This window comes from Guillardia theta (assembly GCF_000315625.1).
Source record: "Guillardia theta CCMP2712 unplaced genomic scaffold GUITHscaffold_181, whole genome shotgun sequence".
Taxonomy (NCBI): Eukaryota; class Cryptophyceae; order Pyrenomonadales; family Geminigeraceae; genus Guillardia; species Guillardia theta.
Window position 1 is genome coordinate 36,780 of NW_005434495.1, and position 25,840 is coordinate 62,619.

At 49.1% G+C, this 25,840-nt stretch overlaps 7 protein-coding genes across 7 annotated transcripts; 3 read left to right on the forward strand and 4 right to left on the reverse strand.

Annotated features, from left to right (window-relative positions):
* Positions 1-90: 90 nt before the first annotated feature.
* Smc1 (sister chromatid cohesin complex subunit, structural maintenance of chromosome 1, SMC1) lies at positions 91-4,208 on the reverse strand (the record flags this gene model as incomplete). Its single annotated transcript, XM_005820327.1, has 9 exons — positions 91-1,347; positions 1,402-1,782; positions 1,836-1,985; positions 2,030-2,198; positions 2,250-2,584; positions 2,630-2,713; positions 2,757-3,819; positions 3,870-4,023; positions 4,076-4,208. 9 exons carry the CDS (start codon positions 4,206-4,208, stop codon positions 91-93), a joined length of 3,726 nt encoding a protein of 1,241 aa, XP_005820384.1.
* Positions 4,209-5,064: 856 nt separating this feature from the next.
* Positions 5,065-8,411, forward strand: GUITHDRAFT_147945 (hypothetical protein; the record flags this gene model as incomplete). Its single annotated transcript, XM_005820328.1, has 12 exons — positions 5,065-5,217; positions 5,268-5,540; positions 5,655-6,265; positions 6,310-6,463; positions 6,516-6,652; positions 6,742-6,825; positions 7,029-7,404; positions 7,462-7,542; positions 7,645-7,770; positions 7,846-7,994; positions 8,042-8,132; positions 8,277-8,411. 12 exons carry the CDS (start codon positions 5,065-5,067, stop codon positions 8,409-8,411), a joined length of 2,370 nt encoding a protein of 789 aa, XP_005820385.1.
* A 25-nt stretch (positions 8,412-8,436) lies between these two features.
* On the reverse strand, positions 8,437-10,251 carry GUITHDRAFT_90757 (hypothetical protein). The gene is made up of 12 exons (XM_005820329.1): positions 10,209-10,251; positions 10,080-10,165; positions 9,879-10,024; positions 9,740-9,833; positions 9,598-9,693; positions 9,458-9,553; positions 9,314-9,411; positions 9,173-9,269; positions 8,959-9,097; positions 8,700-8,914; positions 8,595-8,649; positions 8,437-8,517 (listed from the first exon to the last, which is right to left on the reverse strand). Exons 2-12 carry the CDS (start codon positions 10,137-10,139, stop codon positions 8,498-8,500), a joined length of 1,116 nt encoding a protein of 371 aa, XP_005820386.1. The 5' UTR covers positions 10,140-10,165; positions 10,209-10,251; the 3' UTR covers positions 8,437-8,497.
* Positions 10,252-12,718: 2,467 nt separating this feature from the next.
* GUITHDRAFT_120411 (hypothetical protein) lies at positions 12,719-15,101 on the reverse strand (the record flags this gene model as incomplete). The annotated part of the gene is made up of 14 exons (XM_005820330.1): positions 12,719-12,785; positions 12,831-12,873; positions 12,920-12,970; positions 13,015-13,047; positions 13,223-13,400; positions 13,455-13,555; positions 13,615-13,657; positions 13,708-13,771; positions 13,898-13,941; positions 13,994-14,038; positions 14,087-14,133; positions 14,269-14,287; positions 14,465-14,528; positions 14,587-15,101. The coding sequence occupies 14 exons, from the start codon at positions 15,099-15,101 to the stop codon at positions 12,719-12,721; spliced, it is 1,314 nt and encodes a 437-aa protein (XP_005820387.1).
* A 511-nt stretch (positions 15,102-15,612) lies between these two features.
* Positions 15,613-18,371, forward strand: GUITHDRAFT_120412 (hypothetical protein; the record flags this gene model as incomplete). The annotated part of the gene is made up of 20 exons (XM_005820331.1): positions 15,613-15,740; positions 15,788-15,875; positions 15,921-15,983; positions 16,030-16,091; positions 16,132-16,245; positions 16,298-16,355; positions 16,403-16,441; positions 16,487-16,553; positions 16,599-16,690; positions 16,738-16,791; positions 16,835-16,905; positions 16,954-17,112; positions 17,211-17,237; positions 17,289-17,427; positions 17,474-17,659; positions 17,709-17,758; positions 17,805-17,945; positions 17,994-18,064; positions 18,108-18,169; positions 18,231-18,371. The coding sequence occupies 20 exons, from the start codon at positions 15,613-15,615 to the stop codon at positions 18,369-18,371; spliced, it is 1,812 nt and encodes a 603-aa protein (XP_005820388.1).
* A 685-nt stretch (positions 18,372-19,056) lies between these two features.
* Positions 19,057-20,814, forward strand: GUITHDRAFT_160289 (hypothetical protein; the record flags this gene model as incomplete). Its single annotated transcript, XM_005820332.1, has 8 exons — positions 19,057-19,345; positions 19,410-19,473; positions 19,525-19,608; positions 19,654-19,759; positions 19,812-20,017; positions 20,060-20,184; positions 20,232-20,346; positions 20,776-20,814. Exons 1-8 carry the CDS (start codon positions 19,074-19,076, stop codon positions 20,812-20,814), a joined length of 1,011 nt encoding a protein of 336 aa, XP_005820389.1. The 5' UTR covers positions 19,057-19,073.
* Positions 20,815-21,861: 1,047 nt separating this feature from the next.
* GUITHDRAFT_147948 (hypothetical protein) lies at positions 21,862-22,230 on the reverse strand (the record flags this gene model as incomplete). The annotated part of the gene is made up of 1 exon (XM_005820333.1): positions 21,862-22,230. The coding sequence occupies one exon, from the start codon at positions 22,228-22,230 to the stop codon at positions 21,862-21,864; it is 369 nt and encodes a 122-aa protein (XP_005820390.1).
* Positions 22,231-25,840: the final 3,610 nt, after the last annotated feature.

Below are 25,840 nucleotides of genomic sequence, written 5' to 3' on the forward strand. Positions count from 1 at the left end.
CTTCTGTGTTGAATCTCGACAAGCGCTTCATCTTTTTCTTTACTTGTACAAAATTTCGATATCCGAGCGAAGTATCACTCTTTGATCGGATCACTGAATGCCGTCCTCATACATGGACAGGTCGAGCGTAAAGACGTTGCTGTGACCTCCCGTTATGTCTCTGCATATGCCAACCAGCCCGTCTGCCTTTTCGTAGAAACGCTCTTTGAGAGAGATGATTACACATTGCTGCTCGTGCCTTCGCGATTGGATGTAACGAGTGACTTTTGCCACATTGCGAGCGTCTAGAGCTGCATCCACCTCGTCGAGAACGATGAAGGGAGCTGGACAGTAGCTGTTGATGGCGAAAAGAAGCGCAAGCGCCGCAACCGTCTTCTCTCCTCCCGAGAGATGAGTCATGTCCATAAAGCGTTTGCCCGGAGGAATGGTGTCATACTTAATACCATCCATGTAGGGCTCCTCCTGATTGTTGAGGGTAAGATATGCAGATCCACCAACGCTCTGTTCAACTTTCGTTGGATCGCATGTGAGCTCCTTGTAAATCTCGTCGATACATCCTTTGACGTGGTCGAAGCATTTGTTAAACAACTCGCATCTTTTCTGCTTGACATCTTCGAATTGCTTTGTTAAATCCTGCGAATTCTGTTTGGCAGATGACAGTTCCTGCTGCACAGCTTCGTATCTTTCTTCGATCTCTTTGAGCTGTTCATGCGCCTTCATATTTGGATTCATCGTCTGGAGCGTTTCGTTGATCTTTTTTTGCTTCTCTTCAAGGTCCGACCGTATCTTTTCTTGGTCTTTCTCACCAAGATCACGCTTATGCTCCCTTGGCAGTTTCGAAAAATCTATGCGAGATTGCAACACTTCTTGTCTGATCTCTTTGGCAGTTTGGCTATGACCAGCTTCGATATCCATGTTGTCTTCTTCATCGTCATCAGTGCTTCCATCTTTTTTCTTCCTCGTGGGAATTTCGATTTCATCCATTTTACATTGCTCAAAGACTCCATTTCTTTTGTCCCGCAATCGTTGCATCTGGGCTTCAGCCTTTTCCAATTGTCTTGAAATTTCCTCACGATCTTCATTAGCTTTTTTCAAAACCTTGGTAATCTCCTTGTACTCCTTCTCAATTTCATCGATCTCCTCCTTAATTGCTTTTTGCTTTCTCAATTCTTCTTCCTTTGCATCCATGGCTTCCTTCATCTTCTTCTTGCTTGATTCTTCTTTGCTTTTGAGAGACGCAATTTCTTCCTCAAGTTTTTTTGTTTCTTGCTTCTTGTCCTCAAGCAGCTTGACGTACGCAGAGTAATTTGACTTGGATTTGGCAATGACGCCTTCAACTTTCGCTTTCTATGCAGATTAGCATGTAGTCAGTGACCTTTTGTCACAGTAACAAAAGATCACCTGCTGGGTAAGATCGTTGATTCTGCTTTGGACTTCACGCTGTTCTTTCAAGGATCCACCTTCAAATTCAGCGATGCTCTTGATACCCATCTTCTTGCAGAAGTCCCGATAAACCATATCATGGATTTTGTCAAGCGCAGCCCTGTCTTCTTCAAGAGTTTTTCTCTGCGAATCGATTTCTCGTTTCATGTGTTGGATGTTGGGAGCAAGTGTCTCCAGTTGTTTCTTGTGAATATTCACCTCCTTTTCCAAATTTTTCTGGTCAATATCGTGGATCTCTTTCAGTCTTTGAGCCGCAGTGAGTTCGGCGGAATTTTCTGAAAGCTTCTTTTCAAGGCCAAATTTAGCCCTCTCCAGAACTTCAATTGTTTTGCTGACTGACTGCAAATCAAGAGTTCATCAGTTATGCGATAGATCAGCTATAAATGTCTTACTTCCTGTTCTCTGCTGCATTTTTCTAATTTTTCTCTCAGCTTATCGAGTTCGTTTGCTTGCCATCGTTGGGCTTTCGATTGCAAATGTGAATTGTCTCCTCCCGTCATCGTTCCTGATTTTGAAATCAATGCACCATCATGGCTTACAACCTGAGGAAATCATGTCACAATTTAACAATTTGGGAGAATATTACCTTGCATCTCAATGAACCAACTGATTGGGACTGATATGCCAAATTTTTTGCATCCTGCAATGTAGGTACCAAGACAGTATTGCCCGTGACATACCACATCGCTTTTTCCACAGATTTTTCGTATTCGATACAATCCAATGCAAGCTTAGCTCCTTGAATCATTCTCAATCTGATTCAGCGTCAGTATCAAAACAAATAGCTTTGCAATCGAAGGGAGTACCTCTCGTCAGGAGGTTTTGCAGTAAGGGTATCCAAAGGAAGAAACGTCATCGCTGGAGCTTTCTGCTCCTTCAGATGCTCAATACAACGACGAGCAGTTTCTTCCTTGTCGATGACGACTGCATCCATATTACCCTCCATGGTTATCGCCATTGCAAGCTCATGTTGTCGTTGGCGGACTTTGCACAAGTCCATCACACGTCCGCGAATACCAGGGAACGAGCTGGATAGGTGTTCCAGTCTGATCTTAAATTGCTCGTCTCTTTGATTCTGGTGGTGGTCAAAGCTTGCCTCTCGAATCTTTTCTTGCAATTCGCGGTTCTCGTTTACCAGGACCTTGATTCAGGTCAAAAGTATTGTTCAAATTTCTTATCGCTTCACCTTCTTTCTGGCGTATTCGTCCTTCAATTTCGCTGTGACATCCGTCAATTCGCTGCTGCACTTGTGCTTCTCTTCGTTCAACCCCTGATGTATATCAGATAATATCAACTGAAAAGCACAATTTCACCTGCAGCTTGTTCAGATTCTTGCTATTGACTGCAGACTCATCCTTGATCTTGCTGCTGAGATGATCGATCCGTTGTTGACAACGCTTCATTGACACTTCCAATGTCTCAAGTTGACGTTTTGCTTCTTGATCAGCCCTTTCTGTCCTTTCCAATGCTGTTTTGGCTTTGTGAGACATTTGAAAAGCTTTGGATTTCAACTGGTTGTACTCCGAGACCTGTTCTCCAACCAGATCAATACCTCTTTTCTTGCTTTTGGACTCAATCTCCTTGAGAGCAGCTTCGAGGTCATCTCGTTCTTTTTCTTCAGACTTGAGTTTTTGAGTCATCTCCTGGAGTTTTTCTTTCGAATTCTTCATTTCCTCAGAATTTTTGGTGATGTCAGCTTTTCTTGAGCTTATCTCTGTTGACAGCTTGAGAAGATCTTGTCGTTGGATACTCTTCACTTTCTTTTCAAGGTCATCAACTTTCTTGTCAATCACTGACCACTCTTTTTGCTTTTCAGCCTTTTTTTTCGACTTTTTGTCTGCTGCATTGGATACTGCTTTGCAATTTTTGGAGCATTCTTCAAGCTTTTCTCCCAAGGTTTCAGCTTCTGTTGCGTGGCTTTCGATCTGCTTTTCAATCTGATACAAATCAAAAAGAACGTGATGGGTTTTCAGATCATTCAAGTCGTTGAGCATCTTCTCATAAGTGTTTGCCTCCTTCACCTGTTCTTTGCACTGTTTCTTCTCGTTCGAGACCAAAAGGCTGCGTTTGTAAACTGCAACAGCGGTTTGAGATGCAGCACTTTTTTGCTCCATAAGTTCCTCGTACTGCTGCTTGAGATCCTCCGAACCAGAAATTCTTTCTAGCAGTTCAGTGAGTTGTTTTGGGGTCTTTTGGGCAACCGCTTCGACTTCGTTCTGAAAAACCAGGAAGTTGCGAGATTTCACCAGCAGACCAATAGATTTCAATCTCCTCTGGTACTCTTTCTCGTCGACTTTCTTATTGTCAATTTTATATTCGCTTGTGTCGCGTGAAGTAATCGTTCTGGTGAACTGAATCTCATCGAATTTGCCAGATCTAGTTGTTGCTGGTTAAAATTCAAGTGGTGATAGTAATGAATCACTTACCCCTTCTCAGGTCCTCGGTAGAAGAGCGACACAGAGGTTGGAGATGCACTGGCAGTGCTCAAATTTGATCGAAAATCCGCAATCCTCGATCCTCTGAGCGTAGTGGCTGTCACTCCAACAACGAAGCTGATTGCATCCATCAAGTTCGATTTCCCTGGCGAGAGATCACAAGCTGACTGAGCAGATATCTTAAAAGATAAACTCACCTGATCCATTCGGTCCGATCACACATGTGAAATCTTTGAATGGACCGATCTCAAGGTATCCAGCATAACTTTTGAAATTTTGGACTACGAGCTTGTACAGACATCCTCGTCCGTCGTCATCGCGTGCTGGCATCTCCGAAGAAACTGTGACAGCATCAAGTTACAACCAAACAATACTGACTGATGATTGCATTCACTGTTGTATATTTCTAAACTTGTTTACTCATGCTCAGCCCAACTTCACTTCATCAGCCTTCTACATGCTCCACCATTTCTGCACAACAATGCCTCCCTTCGAAACAAGACATCATCAGAAAGTCTTCCCATCTCTACCATTCGTGATATTCTCGCATGTTTCCTCTCATCAAACATGCTACGTCATCTTCTGCCTCCTGAACCTTCTTCCCTCTTCCCGCCATTTCCCGCCTTTTTCACCGACAAACTTTCGGAGGGGCCGCGCCAAAGCTCCACCACTTACTACCCCTCTTGCGACCCTGGCAAATCCCTTCAAATACACCCCTATGAAATACCCCACCCCCTATTGACTACCCCTCGAAAGGATTGGCCGATGACCCCTGGCACACTGGTTTTGGCGGCATCGTCGGATGGGGAAGACGCGGGGATGAGGGCTAAATCTGGGTCATTGGTGGAGATGAGGGCCCCATTTCCAACGCATACGATGGCGTGTAGACCTTGTGCAGCAATGTGTATGGCACAGAAGAGACGAGGAGAGAGATCAGACAAGAAGAGAAAGGAACATGTGATCAAGCTATGAGAAAGAGAGCCATGAAAGTGTGAGCATTCTAGAAAGATCGGACGGACCAATGACAACTCTGGATGAAACGTGAGAGATGAAGAAAATCAGCTCACGATGTTACAATTGCTGCGAAGCACATTTTGAAGGGAGATTAGTGGCAGAGAGTTAGCATTATGTCACGTGTAGTGAATGAGACCGACATCAGAGCACGGCTGAGCGTTTCTTCTGCAGGATGCCTCTCACTCCACAGTTCAAGTGGAATGAAGATGAAGAAAGCTGCTCTGTAGAAGTCATTCTTTCAAGTGCAGCTGGATCGACAAGGAATACCCGGGTGGAATGCACAGATGCTATGATCAAAGTGACATCTCCACCATACTTCCTGCAAGTGAGCAAATGAGAGTTTTTCGCGGTGATTTGTTGTTGATTGCTTTGCAGCTTGACTTGTACAAGGATATCGATGAATCAACCAGCAAGGCCACTGTTCTGCCGGGTGTTGTTTCGATCAAAGCGCGAAAGAAAGACAAGGGAATCTGGGGTCAGCTGAAGGCGGCTGGAGACGCTGCATCGGTGAAAGAGAGGCGGGAGGCTTCGATTCGAGAGAAAAGCCAGAGAGACGCGCGGCGCTACGAGGACACAAAGGAGAAGAAACGGCAGGACGATGATTACGTGTTCCACAAGCAGTGGGATCTAGAGAAGGACGAGAAGAGAGTCATTGAGCGCCTTGCTGAGCTGCACAAGAAAGATGCGGAGAAGCAGCTGTACGAGTGGGTTGATACCAAGGAAGCGAAGGAGGCTGCGGGCAGAGGTGCTGAGGATGAGCAGGTTTCGACTTACTTTGACAAGCAGCTGGTGGAGGGAGACGTCGATCCCTTCGAGGAGAAAGATGGACTCATTCCGCTCCCTGGCAGTTACCACAAGAAGACAGCAAGAAGTAGCGCCATGGCAAACTCGCTCAAGGCTGAACCAGTACCAGAGTTTGACATTAGGAAGAAAGACAAGGAAGCATCGATCGAAAGACGAGATGAGGTTAGTGCAAAGAAATCTCAGATAGAGGAGATAGAGGAGGAGGAGGAGGAGGAGGAGGAGGAGGAGATCAAGAAAGCAATGGAGCAGGAGGTCGACGAGGAGCAGAAGGCGAAGGAGCACAGACGACTTGAGGCAGAACGAGTGATGCCGCTGTCGATGACAGCCAAACAGAAACCTGATGCCAGTAGCTCTTCTAAGAACCCAGCAGTGGAGGAAGAGGAGAGCTGCCGTAACAAGAAGGAGGCAGAGGAAGGTGACTTGGGCAAGGAACTTGCGTCCGGGAAGAATGTCGAAGAGGAGGAGGAAAATGATGAAGACAAACCGGCCAACAAGAGAGAATCTTCACGATCGGACGTGGCAGATGAAGAGAAGCTGTTAGGAAGGAAGAAGGGAGCCTCTCTCAACAGGTCTCTTCTTTCTGCTGGCGATCCCCCATGACTCTCCTCCTCAGATGGGATGCAGAGGCTGTTGCGCAGAAGCACAGAATGATTGGAGACGCATACTTCAAGGCTGGTATGGTTGAGGATGCAAAACGGCACGAGGCACTTGCGAGGGAAGCTGCTCCATGGGTAGAGGATCAGCTGAGAGTGTACGAGACGAAGGAGGTGAGGGATTGGTGGAGGTGGACAAGGAAGACCAGACGGTAATTCTGAACAGGAAGAGGAGTTGAGACTGCAAAAGGAGAAGGAGAAGGAGGAAAAGGATCGAGACACGCTCTCTGCGCTGCCTCCTCCTCGCTCAGCTGGAAGGGTCGAGCTGAACTTCACCAAAGGTCGTCGTAACCTGCCCGCAAGGTCTTGGAAATGATAAGGGGCGGGGGGCGGGGGCGAGGAGGAGGAGGAGGAGGAGGAAGGGAGGTGGGGGAATCTGACCGATGGAGCAGAGAAAGAATCGAGACAGACGAAGAGGTCAAAGTCCGCGAAGAGGAAGACTACCGCGAGAAGAAGCGGGCCAACCCCGACGCCAGGTATGCCGCTGGGTAGTGAAGGGTTGAGGTTGTGGAGAAGTCCATTGGGGATTTTGATTGCGGGTGGATGACGCAACCAGGATGAGGATGTGAAGCGAGTTCGTGATGCTTTTACTTTTGTTGTTGTCGATGTTGTCGTTGGTGATGATGTTGGTTACCATGACGACGGTGTTGTGATGCTGTTAATGATCATGATGATTCAGGGGTCCCAATGAGGATCAGGCACAATGGCTGAAGATGCGAGGAGATCATTTCTATAGGACGAGGGACTACAGGGCAGCTCTCAACGCCTACACTAGCTGCTTGCAATTGGACACCAGGAACGCTCAGGCATATAGCAACCGCAGCCTGTGCTCCCTCCGCCTCTTCCTCTTTGCAGACGTCATAGCAGACGCCAGCAAGGCTCTCGACCTCTTCAAGAAGGTGGAGGACAAGGAGGGGAGAGAGGTAGCTGACAGAAGGGTGCAGGTGAAGAAGGAGGGGAAAGATCCCGAGGATTGGGCGCAGGAGCTGGAGAAGCGAGCTCGATGTCTTCTGCGCCGCGGAACAGCATACACGCGCTTGGGAATGTTCGACCTGGTGGACCTGCGATGAGCGAGAGGAAGGAGGAGCTTCTAACTGTCTCTCTCCTTGCAGGCCCTGCAGGATCTTGACGCAGCGAGTAAGCTCCTTCCAGACAACGAGCTGATCAAGGACGACCTGGAGGGGCTGCGAGAGGTGAGGAGGGAGGCCGAGGACCAGGCAGTGGAAGGGGGGGGGGGGGAGGTCGATGAATATGGGTCCTGCAACATCAATATACAACGTTGACTGTGAGAGCAGGCGATCGCTCAGCATCCGTACGTGAAGGCGAAGGAGGAGGGGGACCGCGCTTTCAAGCAGGGGAACACCGATGAGGCCATTCGAGCATACGATGCTGCCATCGATGCAGATGGAGGATGCTTTCAGGTCCCTCTAGTTTCCTTCCTCTTGTTTCTCGTCCTTGTCTTTCGTTTCGCGTCCCCTCACAAGCTTTCACCTCAGGCTCTGTCCAACCGAGCAGCCTGCTGGCTCGCAAAGGAGGAGTATGTCCGCTGCATCGAGGACAGCACAGAGGCGCTGATGCTGCTCGACCCTTCTGGTCACTTCAACACGAAGCTGGCACTCCGTCTGCTTGTCCGCAGAGGCACAGCGTGAGGACCCGAGAGGCAGGGGAGGAGCAGGGATGACGAAGGCGCAGGAGGTGCTGGCACGGTGACTTCGAAGAGGGAAGAGCAGACTTCAAGCGCGCGCTCTTGCTCGACCCGCACAACAAACAGCTCCAAGACGATGTGAGCGATGCTGGAGGAGGAGGAGGAGGAGGAGGAGGAGGAGGAGGAGCAATCACCGTTGAATCTCTGAGACGGGGGAGGCGGAGGAGGAGGAGGAGGAGGAGGAGGAGGAGGAGGAGGAGGAGAACCTGACTGTCTGTTCAGGTTTCGATGCTCGTCACCACCACCGGAGCAGCCAAGAGTCTCTCAGAGTTCATGGGAAGCGCGTTGCCGGATGCAAGGAGCCATGCCCTCGCTGCCCTCGAGGCCGCAGGGATCCAGCGACCTCCGGGAGCATAGGGGGAAAGAGGGAGAGCAGGAGGATGACATGGAATGAAATATAATGATAACAAGAGCAAGCAGAGGCGGGGGAGGCAGCTCCTACTTTACATGTTCTCAGCGACACCTGCAGGTGCATCAGGAGAAGAGACGAGCAAGACAAGGAGCGATGAGGAGAGAGGGAGCAGGAGGAGAGAGTCTTGCCTGCCATGACGTCGAGGAACTGGCTGAGGTCGTTGGGGCTGACATGAAATTGGACCTGACACTGGGATTCAGCTGGGCTCCTGCTCTTTCTGACCTCCTGCTCACCCGGCAGAAGTCGTAGATGACGAACTGGAGGGCGATGAGAGCGCCGCCGAAGAGGATGCGAGGCTGAAGGCCGATGAGGATATCTCCCCATCTCCTACTCGCTACCCACGTCCTCCACGCGCTCCCCAGTGTCGCTCCTCTCGACTCGCTAGCCTTGGCGAAGAGATAATCCCCCGGCTGTGACGTCACTGCCGACACCATCCCAGCTATCGTCCCTACACATCGTCACAATCGCGCCCAGCTCTGCTCGAGCTGATACCGCTGACCAACGAGACGAAGAGGATGGAGCCGAGATCGTCGCGGAGTTCAGGGAAGGCGAGGAAGATGCTAGTCTTGGTCACATCGAAGACCGCAAACTTGGACATGACGAAGAGAACGTCTTTAACCAGCATTGGAACCTGCGAAAAAGCTCTCACTTCCTCCTCCTCCAGCTCCTCCTCCTCCCCTCACTCCTCCCCTCTGCTCCTGCTCACCAATCCACTAAACAGGGAAGACCACCCTTCCTCTTCCTGCATCCTGTTCCATCCCTTGATCAGGCTGCTCCCAGCGAATTTTTCGTCGGCGATCAGCCTGGCAATCGCATGAGCTGCGGTTGGAAGACAGCAGAGCTTCACCTCGTCTTGACGGCCATGAATGGACAAGCTGCTGCTGCCGCGAAGACAGCAGCTGTCACGCTGGACAACACAACGACGGGAACAGGGTAAAGCAGAGACTGCGAGGACCATTCAGTTCTTCCACCACAATTTGAGCAGACAGACCAGCTTGGGTCCAGCTAGATCCGCAAAGAACCTCCTGAAGAACTCTGTACCTCCGAAGGACAGAGCCCCGTAGATGCCGAACCCAGCCACCTCCGGCTGACGTGACGTGTCAAACTCACGGAGGCCTCACAGTTTTGAACCTGCAGGCCTCTGAGCAGAGCTGTCAGCCCTCCTTCCTTAGTCAAAACTTTGACTGCTGCATCCAGCAGCCCATCGTACGTGCCCTGTGGTGCTGTCTGCAAGAGGCCGTCACGCTCACGCGAGGGCCCAGCAGGTGTTCACCTGCATGCGGATCTTGACGGTGTCAAGAGGAACAAGAGCGGCGTGCGCGAAGCTGGCACAGATGGCTCCACTCGCTGCAAGGCGCCAGTAGACACTGCAAGGAGTTGAGAAGGAGGAGGAGGAGGAGGAGGAAGAGGACCTGCCATCTAGGTTCGACTCTTTCTCGATAGGAGCCCGTCTAGAAACTTTCCCCAGAGGCCCGAAGGGCGTAGAGATGTTGTTGCCCAAAAGAGACTTCTCGACGAAGGAGAAGCGGTTGGAGGAGGGATCATACTCAACGCGGACCTGTGAGAGCAGGTGAGACATTTGCAGCTGCTGTAGGATTTAGAATCGAGAAGACCGATGAAGGGAGAAGACGCGTCAGAACTTCGTCAATGGTCTTGGTGTCCTGTGAGTTCATTGCAACCTTCTTGGCACTTGTGTTGCCTGAAGTAACTCAGAAATGCCGTCCACCATCACCTCAACATACCGAGTCGTCCGAAGGTGGCAATCGCCGTTGCTGTTGTTCCGTTCGTGTCTCCCCCCGAGTCTATGGGAGATTGTACTTTGACCTGCGTCCTACATCATTCAGAGAGCGCTCAGTTCCAGGTCTACCTTCCACGGGCAAGAAGTTGTATATCCAGCTCCCGGGTTCAAGATCTCGATCCGATCTACCTCTTTATCCAGTACAGCATATCCTCTTCCTGCTGCTGCCATCTGATCCTCCGACTCGTCGGGCAGGAAGTTCACTCGCAGATATTCCTTAGAAACTCGTCCGATCCCGCTCCCTGCCGCCTTCATCTTCACTCCCACTACTCGCCCATCCTCCACGACAGCCTCTGCCTTGGGCTTCTTGAAATTTTCCTCCATCATCCCCATCTTGGCCAGTTCATCAAGCCCCTCAAACACTACACGCGGAGGCTTCGAGAAGTTTCCACCCCCGTCCTCAACCTCCACTCTTAGGATCTTTCCGTTGGGCCGCAGGAGACATTTCGCTTGAGCTTTGACCGCAGGATCGTAGTCGACCAGCACATCGACTTCAGGCGCAGCTCCTGTGTACCCTGATCCTCGTGATACCAGCGAGACTTTGGTCAGGCTCGCGTTCTCCCACATTGACAGCACAGACTGAATCTCTTGGGTGGGTTGGAACTTGTCCATCAAGGTGAAGAGGAAGCCGATCTGCTGCAGGGCGTCTCGATCGGCCGATCCAAACCTTCGAACCAGCAGCTTGACCAGACGCGCAGCTCCTTCCGTCCCATTGTACGACTTGAGCCCATACTCCACCGAGGCAGAGAAAGATGCGAACTGCTCCAATCTCTTGTCTTGATATGCGTCCATCGGCAACACAGAAAGCTCCTCTCCTCTCCTCTTCCACAGTGCCATGCTGCTGGCATCATAATTCAGGAGAAATTTGGAAAGGTACTCTATGAAGCGCAGGGAATAAGTCGATTCAGCAGCGTTCATGTTGGTTCTGATCGCTGACCCCTCTGGCCCAGACACCGGACGCCAAACGAGACCAGGCGGCTGCTTGGCGGCGGCTCGGCGCTCTCCAACAGGAAGAAAGAACCCGGAGAGAGCAGCAGCGCTCACGACAAGCATGCTCCTTCGCGCTACTCCTTCTCTTCTGATCTCATCCTTGCCGCTTTCCGGGCGTGACACTGCACTAAGCAATCGAAGCCCGCCACCCTTCTTGCGCAAGGTTTTCGGGGGGTTGGAAATCACCCTCCTTGTTGGGTGCAATGTCGAACCTGAGAACAGAAAGCATTCTACTTGAAAGCACAATAACGCCCAAGCGAGGAGCAGGCAGAGAAAGGTTTTCATGAGTTCCTTCACTGGACTTCGTCAGGTCATTTTACCTAGAAAGCAGAAATCATGGAGTGAAATTACAGAGCATCAGACAACTTGTAAGCTGCAATTACACGTCTAGAGTTACAACCCATCTCTCACCTACACCTGACAACCCTGTCAAGTGCTGAGTGCTCCCTGGTAAACAACTCCTGCTGCTTTGGTACCATCTCTCATCTTTGGTCCGATCCTCTCAACTCACAGTCGTGCAGTTATCTTGTGGGTTGTTCTCACTTACACTTGTTTCTCTTTCGTCATTAGTAGGCTTGTTGCATCATCTAGCAGGTATAAAAATGGATATGGAGGTGTGTGGGGTCAATTCACATTCCTCTCTGCCGTTTCTCATCAAGAGGACAAGAGGACAAGAGGACAAGAGGACAAGAGGACAAGAGGACAAGAGGCAGGAGAGCATCATCTCTTGCTCTCTCTCTCTCTCTCTCTCTCTCGTCTTCTGCTCTCCTCTCTCCCTCTCCCTCGTCTTGTCTTGTCCAATCTCATCACATCACAACTCTACTTCAGGGTTCATGCGTTCGCCTCCGGATCAACACGGACCCTGGGGGCAAAAATTGGGGTGGGGTAACGGAGAAAAAGGGGTGGTCCAGCGGGAAAAGGGTTGGTCATCGACGTGGAGGAATCTTCACTATAGCAAAGTAGGGTTGACCTTGGGTAATCAGGGGGTGGGGTGGGCATGGGGGATATGGTCGCTTCTGGGGGTAGGGTACATTTGGACCCAGACCAGGGTGGGGTGGATACTGAAACAGTGGTAACGGTGGGGGGGAGCTGTCACAAGAGGGATGCGGCTGCTGTGCAAAGATGCGCTCTCGGGAGTCGTCGCTCAGTAGACATGTTGCTCTGATAGCGCATGACCATGCTTCAACCCTCAGATCGTTCTAGATGGAGAGAGAGCTTCAAAGTCCCTTCCCTTCTGTGCGCTCTCCCCGATCTTGCCCACGGGCTTCTGAAGGGCTTGAGGGCGAAGATTGTGACAACGCATTGAATTAGACGATTGAATGTACAACCAAAATCCAGTATTTCTGGAGAAAAACAAAGAAAGACAATGCACGTTCTCTACCCATACAACCTTATCGCAAAAACTGCCGTCGAAATACAAAACAAAATCCGATGGAAGAGCTAGAAGGAAATGAGTTTCGATCATCAGAGAGTGTCGTCACAAAGACAGATGTGCTTACATGCGTTGATGGGAGCTGTGAAGGTGAAGCACCTGCCAGCAGATTAAGTTCAAGTTCGCCATCATTCTGGGTTCTACTGAGAAGTACTCCTCCGCTTATGAGTGATCCACTTGGTAATCCCTGACGCTCGATCAGTGATGTCCTGTGGTAACACTTGCTGGATTACCTGCTGCTGTAGATTGAAATTGATCCGCCGCTCCGTCAGCTTCTTTACCACCTTTCCACCAAATTCAACACAATTTGCAAGACTTTCGAACGTACAGTCGTCTGCAATGGCTTCGTAGTTGTGAACACCTGACCATAATTTAAGCACCGGATAAGAACACTGGAAATCCGTACAGTCGCAGTGACGTCGGAGGAAGACGATGGAGATGAGAGTCTTCGATCGCCTTCAAAATATGCACCCCTGGAGAAAGTTTTAGAGCACGTCTCGCCAAAACAATCGCGACAAACCCGCCAGAAGTATGACCATCTCCTGAGCCAGAGGAGGATGCTGATCCTGAGTTTGAGGACGACGAACTGGCAGAGGAACTCGAAGTCTGAGATGAAGAACTCTGCTGGCTTGACGAGGACGAGGACGAGGACGAGGACGAGGACGAGCTCGTCGAGGTGGCTTGTGCGCTGTCGATGAGCTTGGTGATATTAACCTGGATGAAAGTCAGAAAGAGGGAACATTAGCTGATTTAGCTGACTCAACATACCATTTCGATGGTGACTTCCGATGCGTCGGCGATTGCTTGAATAAAAGGAAGTTGGAATTTGGCTTCAAAAGCGAAAAAGACGAAACGCATCAGATAATAAACTGAATTTCCATGTCATACCTTTCATCTCAGTCACGGGAACAGGCAATCTGACTGTTACGGGAACATAGGTTGATGCAGCAGCAGTCTTCGATGTAGTACCACTACACAATTGTCAAATCTTCTGTCCAACCTATGTGAAAGGAATGCTTACAATTCTGATGGACATGTTGAGTTCGATGTCCCACACCCCGGAATCTTGATTCCAGCAAAGCAAGCTGCTTCAAATCAGTCGCCCAAAAAACAAAGAAAACAATATACAGTAACAATTCATGCAGGTAGACTGATATGCAAAAAAGTTCTGTGAAAGCTTTAAGTGACAAAAACAGCTTTCTATACTTCACCTGAGGACAAGCTCTGCAAGTTCCTGGTTTAGACCCTTGACACCCTGTCCATTTGCTTGAGTTCGGACTGTAGAACAAGCCATGATGATTTTTCACCAGAAAGATATTCTCCGGTCTTGCAATTCGAACATTGCATGCACTCTGTTCATCCATTAGTCATCGTGAAACCACGGTACATCACAAGATTACTCTGTTGGCTACAATCTTTATAGTATCCAGCGCTACATGCTGTACAACTGCGAATACCAAGTCACTTAAATAAAACAAAATAAATATTTAAGGTACTTTGCGGCCAGGCAAATTGCATCTGAAGTCTCTGAACCTTTAAACATCAATTAATAATTGTTTCCTGTACGAAAATCGTGGCTCACATTTGCTAACTTCCAGCTCCTGAGATGAGCAAGTCGAGCAAGAAGAACAAAGGGAACTAGAGTTAGCTCCGATGAATGTTGTGAATTTCCCTGCTGGGCATTGGGAACAAGATCCAGAACCACTCTTATCCTTGTACATCCCTGCTGGGCAAGGAAGACAGGTACTTCCCGTCTGATTGAACCCTGAAGGGCATACACAATCCGTCACAGATGAACTGCCAGCCGGTGACGTCATAATTCCAGGACACTTCGCACAGTTCCTACAGGTACACACGTGAGTCAGGAACCTGAGCAAATCGACATCATTTCTCGCCATACCCTGTCGAATCTTTGTACGTGTTGGCTGGGCAAGAGGCCGGCACGATAGTGTAGACACAATCGGCAGTCTTCTTGATAGAGTCAGACCTTGAGTTGGACCATGCGCCTCTCAAAGTGACGGTCCCCGAGGAAGGAAGAGTCACAGCACCGCCACAGCTAAGTGACCTGGTCATTGAACATTCCCCTCCTTGAATCCCCCATGTCCCTGTGCCTGCGCTCGAGACCATTTCGACGATGCAAAGACGGCCAGGATTGGAAAAACTGATAGAAAGTCCTGTGGTCGAGGTAGGGACATTGGACCCGCAACTGAGTGACTTTCCATTGGTAAGGCTGATAACCGCCTGTATCGATGTAACTACAGCTCCGTGGCCACTGAATTGCGCGCCGTCAACCAAGGGCTCAGCACATTGGAGAAGTGACGGAACAGCGGAAGAAATCTCAAGAAAACCCAAGAACAAGATGCAATGCAGGCTTGAAGCCAGCAGACGAGCTGAAGCAAACGTTCGAAAACTCATCCTGCCCCAGCGGTAACCCAGAAGAACCGGAGGATCAATCGGAATAGAGGGGGGGGAAGGAGAGAGGAGAGAGAGGAGGAGAGAGGAAGGCCGTGCAAAGCGGCAGCAAGTGGGGACGAGCAAGCAATTGGTTTCGATCAACTCCCCCTGTCAACAACTTGCCATGGCAACCACGTCCCTGACAAACTCAACACTGTTACTCATAGGTACCCTTTTGTACCATCACCCCACCTATTTCCCTCTGTATGACCCCTCCTGGTGAGATTTTAAAAAAGAGGCCCGGCCGACTCATGTTTAACTAGTACTCCTTTGAGTAAAGAGTACTAGCCAGTGTACGGCCCCGGGCCCGGCCGGGGAATTCGGAACCGGTTGTAGAACTAGGGATGAAAGTTGATTCCGAGGAGATAATCGGGCCGGTAGTAGCGCTATGGCGTCGCTACCAGCAGGTAGAAAATGTTCGCTTCTGCCTCACCCTTCTCGTCTTTGTTTCATGAGTTGTGTCAATCTGCCAATGGCCCGACTTTCTCTTGTCTTCAATGAGAGCGAGAGATCTGACGGCTTGCGTTCAGTCCTGCGAGATGCGATTCAAACGACCTTCCATGATCTTGACATTCAACAAAATGGATTTCTTCAATTCAAGTCAGAAGTGTTCTTATTCTCGCTACATGTAGCTTGACTTCCTTCAGATTTTTTTCACAGTTGCTGCACAAATCTGGACTTTACATAAATGAGATGGAAACGAATGCTATAAAAAGACACCTCAGTCACATCAAGGTTAGATAACCTCAAGAATGCACCTGTCTTGTGACGCAAAGACAGGGAGCTGAGGACGAGGAAACCAAAATAGTTTTTACAATTGAAGACATACATTACTTTTGCACGGTATAGCTATTATCTGATGAGAATTGCTGACTAAGGATGTTTGAAGAATCCTTCATTTATGATATGTCTACAAATCGAAGAATCGATGAGCTCGGAACGAGAAATCAGGTTATCCTGGTCATCTTCTTCCATCATTGTTATGATTCAGGCCCCACAGGATAAACCAATATGTCTCAAAAGTGCTTGAACAAGACGAAAAGACTATCGACGACTTCCTAAAATCTCCATCGTTGAGCATTGTTGGAGATAGACAAGCAGTGCTGTACTTGCTTTCATGTTTTCGGTTCCAGTATTCGTTGACCAGTATACATCAGGCGACTTGCCAAGATCTTGCGGGAAAAGTCTTTGGACATCGCAACTCGGAAGAATTTGGTAAGGAAAGAGGGGGATGATATGTAGCCTGAGGTATCCATGATCAGACCAAAGCAATCTCAAAGATCTCCGAAAAGCCCAGAGAAGTGAAAGCTTGTGTATCCGAAAACTAATGTAATGTGTTGACGAAGGCTTCGGGTGTTGATAGAATGCCTGGAGTGAAAAAGGATAAGATCTATGATGATCAAGCTATTGCAGGTATTGACCTGAGAGATAGTTTTGCTCTCCGCTGACCTGCAACAGCTTTTTCATGGATTCTGTGTCATGGATCACCAATCTACATGGATCAGCGGACCTTTACAAACCCAGAACACGAAAACATCAGTCAAGATCTAGTATTCGTGTTCGTTTGAATACTTTTTGATCAACGATTTGAGATCAGATTCCACTGTATACGCATTGGATTCAGAAGTATGAAAAATCAACAAGACGTTTGGTAGCAATTATGGACACAAACACAGCTCACGAAGTCTGAACAGGAATTTGTTACAAAACTTCAAGAAGAAGGCTCTTCGAGGCAATCAGTGCCTCCAGAATTAGTTGAGTATAGGTGACCTCAGATTTGTTGCGGTGCGACAGGACTGACGTGGAAACTCAGAGAAACGTGCCATGAAGCTTGTGAGTTTGTTCGAATGGAGGCGATCAGAGGGTTGGGAAACATTTCAGACCACGAGCATGAGCATTCGCTCAAGGTAATATGGCGATTCGAAGCCTTGTTCGTTATGTATCGATACGTTCCTCCAGGTTCTGGAAAGATGTGCGACGTCGGATCCTTGCTGGGCAGTACGTGGCATGGCGCTTGAAATGTTTGAAGCGACTGTTTGAAGATGAGCTGCAATGAGATTGATTCCTTAGGTTGAAAGCTTTTGCAGTGAACATCCGGTTTGTTCTTGGAGTTTTATGCTGCTCGTCACGTGACGAGGATCATCGCAGGAAGGCTTCTTTCTTCGAGCGATGGGACATGCAGGAATACTGGTGGTCAGACCAAGATGAACCGTGGAGATCTCAAGACGAATCAAGGAAATATTTATGGCAGACTTTAGAAATCAGCACGAGAGATATAGCGTGGCAGGTATTAGCAATGATGATGAAGACAACCTTGTGGAATGAGTGTGCAGGTGCGAGTACGAGCTATCGAAGTGATCACAGAAACAGCTGAGATTGGGAATATCGATGCTCACCGAATCCTCGTGCCTCTCATTGAAGACCAATCCAACGTGAGATCTCCGAATTCTGTCACGATGTCCTTTGAATTGGATGCAAAGCGAGTCAAATCTGCCACACAGCGTGGACTTACCAACCTGGTATGCATGGATTTTTGTTTCAAAATTATTTTGAGGATGTCGTAAATAGCTCTACGGCCGTGGCGAGTGGGTTGCAAGGAGATGGGAGGAGTTACAAAAGTAATCATCTTTGCGGCTAAATACAATGTCTGACGTTGCTATCAAGAAATGTAAAGGACGGAATGGAACATGATTTAGCAGCAAGTGAGGCTGAAGAGAAAGCCACTAGGGCAACAAGGAAGGATGCAGCGACAACTGTGATCGATGTGTTGATCGAGTACATCAAAAGTGGGAAGCATGGGTTCAGGTCCTTTCGGCTTTATGGCCTTGAGAAGCGTTTTGATCCATCTTGCAGGCAGCAAAATCTGATTACATTGGGTAAAGTAGTTCATTCCGCAACGATGAGAGGAGAAAACAAGTGCATCAGTAAGAAATGTTGACCAGATCGCTTTCAGTTGAAGTTCCTCAGATTTTCTTGTCGATTGCATGGATTCCGACATTGCATCAGTGCGAACAAGCGCAATGGCTGCAGTAAGAGTTATCTGTCTGAAAGATGATAGGAGGGTGGTGCAGAAAATCATGGAGATGGCAGCCTATGATGTCGACGTTCATTGCAAACGATATGCGATCGAATCTCTCGAGGTCGTCTCCTCGCGAGGGCAGCGAGACCCTCTCGACGTACTCTGCGATCTCCTTGGTCATGGTGAAGCAGAAATTCGCGAATCCGCCGTGAGATGATTGACATGCCCAACTGCTTTTGCTGAGCAATCGTGCGATGTACAGGTTAGGACGATAGAACATTTGGCAGACCACTGCGATTCGCATATGATAGGGAAGGTGTCCTAGATATCTCTTTTCTGCTTCTCCGTCATTCAGCTCTCAGATCCAGCTTCTGCTAAGCGACTCCAACTGGTCAGTGCGACGAGCTGCTGCAACATGCCTCAAGCATCTCTGTGGCGATCATTCAAATGTGGAAAACTTGATCCCCGATCCGCAAGATCGCCGATGGTTCTTGAGATCTTGGCCACATCCCTGACAGAAGAAAGCCATGGCTTTCATGCGTCACTGCTGAGGTAGGCAGACCTCCATTGCTCTTGATTCTGATTCAACAGTACAGCTCATCTCACTAGTACTCTAGTCTTGAAGATTCACCTGGTGCTCGAAGGTCGTTTGACCAACGCTTCCGGCAGGCCCTAACCCTCACCCACCCCTTGATTTTATAACCCTCAAATTTCCACTCGAGAACCCACCCTATAAACATGGTTGTATAAAACGAGTGTTTTACCACCCCCTCCTCAGACCAATTCCGGGTGGTCAGACTGAGAATTTTTATGCATGGAGCTGTGTTCCGCTTCCAGTCCCCTCGCCCCCCCTGTCGAGCGTCCGAGCGCTCCCTCCTTGCTGCAGCCTCTCCGCTCTCTCATCTGAAAGCTGTATGATTGCACAACATACATTGAAGAGCTTGCCTCCACTCGTCGATTCGAAGCAAGAATGTTTAAACATTCAGCAAAGACAACTTCAGTTCGATGAGCTCGTACAGCACGAAACCATAGGAACTGGAACTTTTGGAAGAGTCAAGTTATGCAGACATGCAGTGACGGGATTCTACTATGCGATGAAGATCCTCAGCAAGGGAGAAGTCCTACGTCTGAAGCAGTGGGAGCATGTTCAATCAGAGAAAGAGATTCTCCAGAAGATCCAACACCCGTAAGCCTGTTCTTGCTGCATCATCACCTGCTCGTGATGCATCATCACCTCTGATATTGCGCAGGTTCATCGTCCAACTACATGGCAAATTTCATGACTCGAAGAATCTGTACCTCGTGCTTGAGCTTGTGGGTGTAGCAACCTCCTAAGCTTCATGTTATTGAGCTCGAAAGGTGCAGGCGTTGGGAGGAGAGCTTTTCTGGCATTTGAGGAACTGTGCGAGGTTTCCAAATGAAACCGCAAGATTCTACGCTTCACAAATCGTAATCGCTGCCGTCCGATGACTGCATTCACTCAATGTTGCTTAGGCGCTTGCTCTAGAATATTTGCACAGCAAAAACATCATCTATCGTGACCTCAAGCCGGAAAACCTTCTCTTGGATGAACAAGGATACATCAAGCTGACTGACTTCGGTATTTGGGCACTGACTGACGATGATTCTTGTCCTTGACGGCTGGTTGTCAGGCCTGGCAAAGGAGATCACCGATAGAACCTGGACCCTGTGCGGGACCCCTGAGTACTTGGCGCCTGAGGTGATCAAGAGCAAGGGGCATGGAAAGGCAGTGGACTGGTGGACATTCGGCATCCTCATCTTCGAGATGTTGGCGGGATATCCACCCTTTTACGCTGACAACACGTTTGCAATCTATCAGAAGATTCTTCTGTTGAAGGTTTCCTCCTGCCTGCTCCCTGTCCCAAGTAAGTCTGAGCAGGTCGATTATCCGAAGCACTTCGATCCTCAAGCAAAAGACATCATCCGTAAGCTGCTCCAGTCAGATCGAACAAAGCGCATTGGAAACCTCAAAGGAGGCGCTGATGACGTCAAGAAACACAAATGGTGAACTGATGGCTGTCTGGAACTTGCTTTTGCTCACTTGACATCAGGTTCAAGGGACTTTCCTGGGATTACATTCTGCGCAAGCAAATCCCAGCACCGATTGTGCCTAAAATAAGGCACGCAGCAGATACAAGCAACTTTGAGCAATATCAGGATGACGACGTTGATGACCTACCGGGCGATCAAGCTCCCGATGTCGATGATGAAGTGTTCGATGACTTTTGATCCTTGATTGACGCCAGGACAGAAGAAATTCAGGAAAGCAAAAACAAAAATTTATTTCCGAACAAAAATGATGTGATTTTTTTGTTGTTAAAGAAAGATGTACAATATATCAAATTACATAATAACACAAGGAATACAGATTGGGATGCAAACTGGCATTCCGTCGTCGTAATCACCTGAATGGATAACATCAGTTCGTCTTGAGGACATGTTCACTTATTCACCGCGAATGTCATTCAGAGCTCCACAAAAGGGACATCGAAACACGGGACCGGGGGCATCAGCTACATTTCGACAGTTGTAGCATGCAACCTGTGTTGCAGTTCAGAACTTCCGCTCCTTGGGCAGACCGCTCCTTGGGCAGAGGAACAAGTATATGATCATTCAGAAATGACAAGGCTTTGACGAGATCCTCTCCCCTTACCCTGATAGTCGTCGTCGTCGTTGGCTCCACAGCCGTAGCCACTGGGATGTCTTGCATCTTCTTCCTCCTCTCGTCTCCTTACCGTCTGCTCAGGGACGTGCTCCACCCACACTCCTGCGAACCTGCGGAAGTTCTTCAAACTATGCTTTTTTAACTTAACTTTGAGTAAAGGCTAGTGCCGCAGCTTTGGTGCTCGGAGCTACCCGGTGACCGTACGGCCTGAGGCAAACTATCCCCGACTATGAGTAAAAGATCCCCGACTTTGAGTGAACTTATCCGATGATCGGCCGCTGGCCCGGCCGGGCCGGACTCCGACCTGATACCGGGCCCGGGCTAACTTACAAGCTTTTTCATTTTACTGTCATGACTTCAAGGCTTATGTAGGATTAATACCTCAGCTTTGAGGTCCGGAAACTCTGATTGCTCCAACCACCAGCTGTTGAATTCATGTTTCGAGCCTGCTTTCCCTCCGGCTTGACTCGATTCGTTCATGGTCTCAGCAATCTGATTCAAGACAACCCTAGAATGCTGCATCACATCAGCAAATATCATGACAGCTCCCTTCTTTGCTTTTTGCGCTAGAAAACTGTAAAACTCCCAACCTGTTCTCCAATTCAGTGATAGTGAATATCATTCAGATTCCTGCAAACCAGTTTTCTTTGCCTTGTCCGAAGTTTCATTTGCGACATATGAGAAGATGAAGAGGTCATAAGTGTTTGCAGCAAGAAAGAGACGCTTGTTTGCATCATGATGCCTCCCAGCGGTCGCATCACAATGTTCGAATGAAAGCGCGATATCGTTACCCATCAATTCCTAGGGGTTTGAACTCATCAAATACTTCACCAACGACGGGGTTTCAACCTGTAGGGTAGGAAGATTTCTCCGCCAGCTTCTTTCGTTGTCATAAAGAACGCATTGAACGGTTGCATCCTTCTTTGCATCGATACCAAAACCAAGATAATTTCGATTTGCCCAGAATAGTCCGCTGACATCCGTTCCTTTCAAAATCAAAGATAAATTGAGAGCAATCACAAGAGACTGCGCGCTGCTTGCAAGCATCTCCAAGTCGAGAACACGAACTTGCCTGGTCCACCGCCGATGGAAGCGACTCGCAGAAGAGGTTTTGACGACATGCTTTTGGTCAAGGATTTCTGTAGAGCCGACCGAAGATCAGGCACGACCGACGAGTTTGGATTGAGAATATTTCCCACAATCGAGTACAACAAGAGTCCCCGTCGCTCAAACTTGGTGCTGTAGTAGAGATGATGCAGCGCTTCTCCGGAGAATTTGATCCCCTTGGTGTCCTGCCCGTGAGCTAAGTTTGCTAGTCTCTGCTTCGCTTCCATCATAGACTTCTCATTGATGCCCCCCTGTGCTCTACGCTCCACACTCTCCATCATCTGGAATCGACCTGTTGCAAACCACTCCAAGACATTCTCCGGAATTTTCAAGCAACTCCGTTTGAGCGTCTGAGCGATTGGAAGTTTGGCTGTCTTGCTTGTAACCTTGGTTCGGGTCATGATCTCTTATCTTGTTATGGCGTGACTTGAATAAAAAAAGCCTGCAAAGACAAAAGTCATGTAAATCCGATCAGATGCGACAGATGCAATGGAAGGGGGCTGATAGCTTTTTTGGCAGTGTTAGATCTTGCAAGCGTTGCTCAATAACCACGAAACTCCCAGCAAGATGACAGAACAAGAGACACCTGCAAACAGTCTCTTCGTAACATCATCTCCCAATCTCTCTAGGGAATACATAGCCTATCTCGCCATCTGCCGCGGGCTTGCTCTGCTGTTCAGACTTGATCGCTAATGCGGGGGATAGAGTGCAAGGGGAAGGGTACTTGGGGAGTATTTGTACGAGGGTTTCGGTGTGGGGAATATCAAGATAAGACTCAAATAAAAAAACGTAGGACAATTGTTCCCCAGTGATCCTGCTCCCCGACCGCAAAACTTGACGGATGCTTGAGATGGGAGGGAGGGGAGAGCAGAGGGGATGGGGAGGAATCAGCTGAGCCAAGGGGGTGTGGAACTGATACAGTCACGCTTTTGACAGTTTGCTCAATATGTGTTCATGTCCTAGTTTACAATCAGAATCATTCCTGGTAGAGTTCAGGAAGAGCCGAGGAAACGCCTCCGTCAGCGATGAGGTTGACCTGGAAACATAATCGCTCAGCAGACACAGGAACAAGAGAACTGAAGCGACGTAATGAACTCACGCGGCGACCGAGACGAAAGCCGCTGCCATCCCAGATCACCCAGCGAGAGCCGAGGTTGCCTATGCGGTACCTCCTGCCGCTGATGTCAGAGAAAGCCACACAAGAATCGGCTGCTCTACCGCTGAGGGTTGCGGTAGCCTGACTTGGCCTTGAGATAAGCCTCCACCTGCACCTCAGCTCACTGGAGGCCTGCACGCATAGACGCGCAGGTCACCGCATAGATGACGCCGGCATGGCAAACGACGACCACTCGCTGTCCGGGATGCTGCACAAGCAACCTTACCCAGCTGATCCAATCCTCCTGCTCTCTTACGCACCTGCATTCGAACATAATCTAGCGCTGAGAAAACGCGGGGGAGCACCTGAAGGTGAGGTCAGAGGTGGGAGCAGGACGCCACAGACACTACCATGTCATCGGTCTCATACGAAGGGGGCAACAATCTTCGCTTGAGATATCCTGTGATCGCAAGCGCGTGAGGCAAGTCGAGTCATTTCAGAAATGGAGAAAAGAATGTATCAAAGAGGAAAAAGACGATCACCTGGCCACTTCTGCTGAACCTCTTCATATGTCAAACCTGCGCCCACGTCGATTTCTCGTCGTCACAGTATCATTCTTCTGCTTTACCTGACCATTCTCCAACGCTTCGCTCCCTGAATCTTTCATCTTCCATGATCTGATGTGAGAAGAGTCAAAAATCAATACAAGCTAGAAGATGAAATTCGAGGGGCGCATCACCTTTCCTAGTCCAGCTTGTGAGGAGAGGATTTGAGCTGTCTGCTTTGCTCGCTTCATGTTGGAGGAATAAACTGCAAATCAGTGAGGCTCTTCATTTTTTCAGCATTCACCGTCACTTGCGCCGATGTCAGGAATGCCGCCTCCCTCAGCCAACACCTGCGGTCCTCCTGACAGCCTGACAGCAAGCATGATCAGCACATCTCCCCTTTCCTCCAGGTGCGCTGCCACCTCAAAGCCGCCTGGACTGACTGAGCAACGCCGAGGCTGGAGAGCGACATGTCTGCTTGACCCTGCCACCTTCCCTCCGCGTTCCAGGTCGACTGTCCATGCCGAACGAGAAGGATTTGGGTTGTCGGGCCTGTGGCCTGTTTGCTGCTACCGTCAGCAGATTTGTTCGACTTCGTCCGTTGCTGCGCAGACTCTTTGGAAGGCGAGAAGTTGACGTTGAAGTTGCGGCGAAGTCTGAATGCCCCGCGAGCAATATCAGAAACTTGTCCGTCTGGTCTTCTGTTCATTCCAAAGCTACGGGAGTTGTTCTTGGAGGACTCTCTCTTTTCCTGCGCGCGAAAGTGATGTCATTTTATACAGCATGACCAAAAAGCACAAAAGGCTTGTCAAGTACCTGAGGCGGTGCTCGACGATACTGATTGAAGTTTAGCCGATTTTCTATCCCCGAGCTTTCAAGATCATCAAGAATTTTCTTAGTCAGCTCCATGTACTTGTCTCTCTCTGCTAATGGTTTGTCTTCCAAGGTGTCCTGCGCACTCATTTCATCACTTTCGACATCAAACTGCATGGAGTTTGGCGGTAAAATCCCATCATCATCGCCTGTTTGTACCAGTTCGCCCATTTCCTCATCCTCGTCGGATGAAAGAGGAATCTCTAAATCAATCACATCCTCTTTCATTACTTGCGATTCAAGGCTCGGGAAATTCGATACCGGGGGATTAACACGCTGAGCATACAAGTTGAGGAGAGTTTCAATCCTTTGTTGAAGGCCTTTCTCCCACTTGTCATAAGCATTTCGAATCTTCTTTAGTGATCGTGCACTCTCGCCTCTGCCACGGAGGTTTGACAGGTAAAACTCGCACATTTGGAGGAATTTGTGGGGACGACGAGCCTGGCGATTCTCCTTCGGCACATCTGACAAGTCTGCCTCCATCAACGGAGCTCTCACTACAACGCCATCTTCATCCACTGCCTCCAATGTGATTGAGCAGCTGTCAAGCTTGAGCTCGAGCGGTTTCAGCCTGTTTCCCATCGTCTTGGCGTAGGTGAGAGCCGCTGACTCGTTCTGAAACCTTCGAACGAGCAGCATCGGCGCACAAACGTCGCGCTCAACGATGATCCCAGCAATATTTGACAGCGCATTCTTGGTGGCCATGGCAACCTCTTGAATTCCTCTTTGGAACTCTGGAGTCCAGCTTTCTTCGCGCATCACCAGGAACACATTCCAACTCTCTGCTGCTTTCTTGTACTCGACAGTCGAGAGGTTCAGCGCCAGGGGTATCATGACGGCGACAGTTTGATTCACCTCGTTTGCCACTCGTTGAAAATCCTCGAGCGTCAAACGCGGATAGACGCCCCCGCTGCAGATCTTCTGCCGGACATTCGGCGAGTTCAGTGCCAGCTGAGATTCCTGCGAATTATGAGAAGAGTCGAAGTGAGGGAGGAGGGACAGCACCTGGATGACCCTCCTTGAGATTCTCCAACAGATGTAAAACCCTTGGCCGTCATCTGCTCCTGCTGCGGCAGCTTCCTGGTAGCTGTTACTTGGATATAGCATCTTGGCACCCTTGCTCCTGGTGCATCGCGGCGAGGCTTCACAGCGAGGAAGCCGGTTCGCTCTCAACGATGAGAGAGAAACGTGCGAGACGGAATTAAAATGAATAGGACTGAAAACATCGACAAAGGACGTTGACGAGACTAGAAGCACAAAGAGAATGTATTGGCGCAGAAGAAGTTTGCTGGACATTTGACGTTGTCCAAAGAAACTAATACACAAGAAAAAGGCACCAATACAAAGATAGGTTTCCCTTCATCAAAGAATATG